Raw genomic sequence first — 2357 nt, 5'->3', positions numbered from 1 at the left:
GAGCCGAGCGGCTCTTCATCATCCTGACCACAATGCCTTCGGATCCCAGAGCGGCTCCCTGGACTGCATCAGAGCGCTAGCCGCAGCTCCCTTGTACGCAGCAGCCTGTTCTTCCCTATGGGAGGATGCGGCCGTATGCACACCCGAACTGCACATCCATGCGGGTGTCTGTGCTCGGACACAGACAGGATCCATCCTGTCTGTGTATGAGTATGGACACCCGCACGGACGTGCAGGGTGGGTAAGCGTAGGGCAGAGTACGGCCGCATCCCTTCATAAAGAAGAACAGGCTGCTGCGTACAATCACACGCAACACCTGTCCTTTCCGGGAACGACCCCTTACGACCATGCATGCCGCATGGAACTGTACAGGGGGGCTCTAAGCTGAATGAGGCCTAATAGTGCAACCTGTCGGAAGCCGCGCCCAGCAACTTGAAAGGTTACGCAAAATGTCTTGAACAGGCAGGGGTGGGACAGATTTAGATTGAGGGGGTTGCCGAATTTCGTCTTGCCTAGGGCAGCACAAAACCTAAATACACGTGTGTGTGTGTACGTACACACACACAAAAATGAGAATATATCTATATATACACATACATAGGTGCGGGTGGATGGAGGGAGCGGTGCCACCTTCGCAGCCTGCTCAGTCCGGGTACTGACGAGATGCCCCGTCTCCTGCAGAGCCCGCAATGTACTGAGAGCCGCGAATTCCTTGTGACACCCGCTGCTTGAGACAGTCAGAGGCAGCCCTGGAGCCTCTGTGCTGCTTCAATGACGGGCCAGCCTGCACGGCATCAGAGGGGCCCAGGGACCACCAAACTTTTCTTGCGGACCACCGGTTGACGACCGCTGGTATATATGGTGTATAAGGGCCGTTTATGATATATAGAGGTCGTAGATATGGTGTATAAGGGTGGTTTATTATATATAGGGGTGGTATATATGGCGTATAAGGGCCGTTTATAATATATAGGGGGTCATCTATAGGGCGCATAGGGGCCCTTTATGATGTATTGGGGTGGTATATATGGTATATACGGGCCCTTTATTATATATAGGGGTGGTATATATGGTGTTTAAGGACTGTTTATGATATATAGGGGTGGTGTGTGTGTGTGTAAATGTACATATATATATATGTGTGTGTGTGTGTGTATTATAATGGTTGCTTTGAAAACATACACTATCCAATGTTATACATACAAGATTCCTTCTCGAATTTTTGCACAGTCCCATAAAGAATTGTGCACTATGTGAACACAGTCAAAGATCCGCTTTGTTTGAAGAGCCAATGCTATGAGTCCCCGGACATAACAGACATTACACCTAATGCATTTTTAGGGAACAAGTTCAGCGAGGGTATTAATATAAAAGAAGTTCTTGCATTATTAAATTACTTGCTCAAGGTCATTGGGAGTAAACCTCCAGCCCTCCCCGGCCAATGAATGAAACACATTATTCAGCTTCCACAACTCTTAAGCCGTGTGGATTTCCAGATGGGGGATGACAATGCGGATGAAGGAGCACAATGGCACCGTGCGCTATCTATGAAGCGTATGAATGGAGATCCTCCGAGGAGCCGCATTAGGCACGATGCTCCAGCGATCTCAGGTTCTCTTCACCTCCGGATGGAATCACCCTTCTCTCTGTCTCATCAATGAATTGCCGGAGCAGCGAGTCCACCCACCGTACCAAGCGCGCAGGGAGGGGGGTGATCCCTGATTGAATTGGATAAAGGGCCGTCCTCGGTTCATTGTGCTTTGTGGGTCCCTCTATCCTCGGTTCACCCCTCCTCCTCCTCCTCCTCCTCCACTTGCACTTTCTTCCCTTCTTCTCTCCTGCACTGACAGCGATAGACGGGGGAGGTAGAGGAGAGAGGGATGACCTCATCTCTTTCCCCATCCGCCGGTGGAGGAGGGCTGTGGTCCAGGCAGTGTGGCTGCAGGGTGAGCAGACAGGCGGCGCTCTGCTCGGCCCGGCCCACCGTGCACGGCTGTAACGGGGAGCGAGAAGAGGAGGCGGAGGGAAGGGGAGGGGGCCGGAGGAAAGGAGCGCTGTCACATAAAGGAGGGATTCTCTCCCTCTCTCTCTCTCCTCTCACCCCTAATACCCATCGCTCATTTTTTTTACCCCCTTTTTATTTTTTTTTATTCTTTTTTTTTTTGGATATCCCCTTCTTTAAATCATCATGGCCGCTAAGTCGGACGGGATGCTGAAGATGAAGAAGAACGACGTTGCCTTCACCCCTTTGCAGAACTCGGATCACTCGGGCTCCGTGCAGGGATTGGTTTCGGGGTCGCAGCCGGGCTCGGGCGCCGGGGACGGGGGATGCTCGGACGGAGGTTCCCGGTGCTGCT

The 2357-nt window shown here is 51.9% G+C and overlaps 1 protein-coding gene across 1 annotated transcript in view; it reads left to right on the top strand.

Moving 5' to 3' along the window:
• Window positions 1–2150: 2150 nt before the first annotated feature.
• The window catches only part of XKR4 (XK related 4), a 249093-nt gene continuing 248886 nt past the window's right edge, over window positions 2151–2357 (top strand). Inside the window, exon 1 of the mRNA XM_018560126.1 lies at window positions 2151–2357. This exon is cut by the window's right edge and continues 1 nt beyond it. Coding sequence (XP_018415628.1) covers window positions 2189–2357 — 169 coding nt within the window. The 5' untranslated portion in view covers window positions 2151–2188.

Source organism: Nanorana parkeri, unplaced genomic scaffold, assembly GCF_000935625.1.
Source record: "Nanorana parkeri isolate BGI_ZX_2015 unplaced genomic scaffold, ASM93562v1 scaffold433, whole genome shotgun sequence".
NCBI classification, from domain to species: Eukaryota; Metazoa; Chordata; class Amphibia; order Anura; family Dicroglossidae; genus Nanorana; species Nanorana parkeri.
Note: the sequence above shows the minus strand (reverse complement) of the source record. Positions and strands in the feature narration are given on the sequence as shown.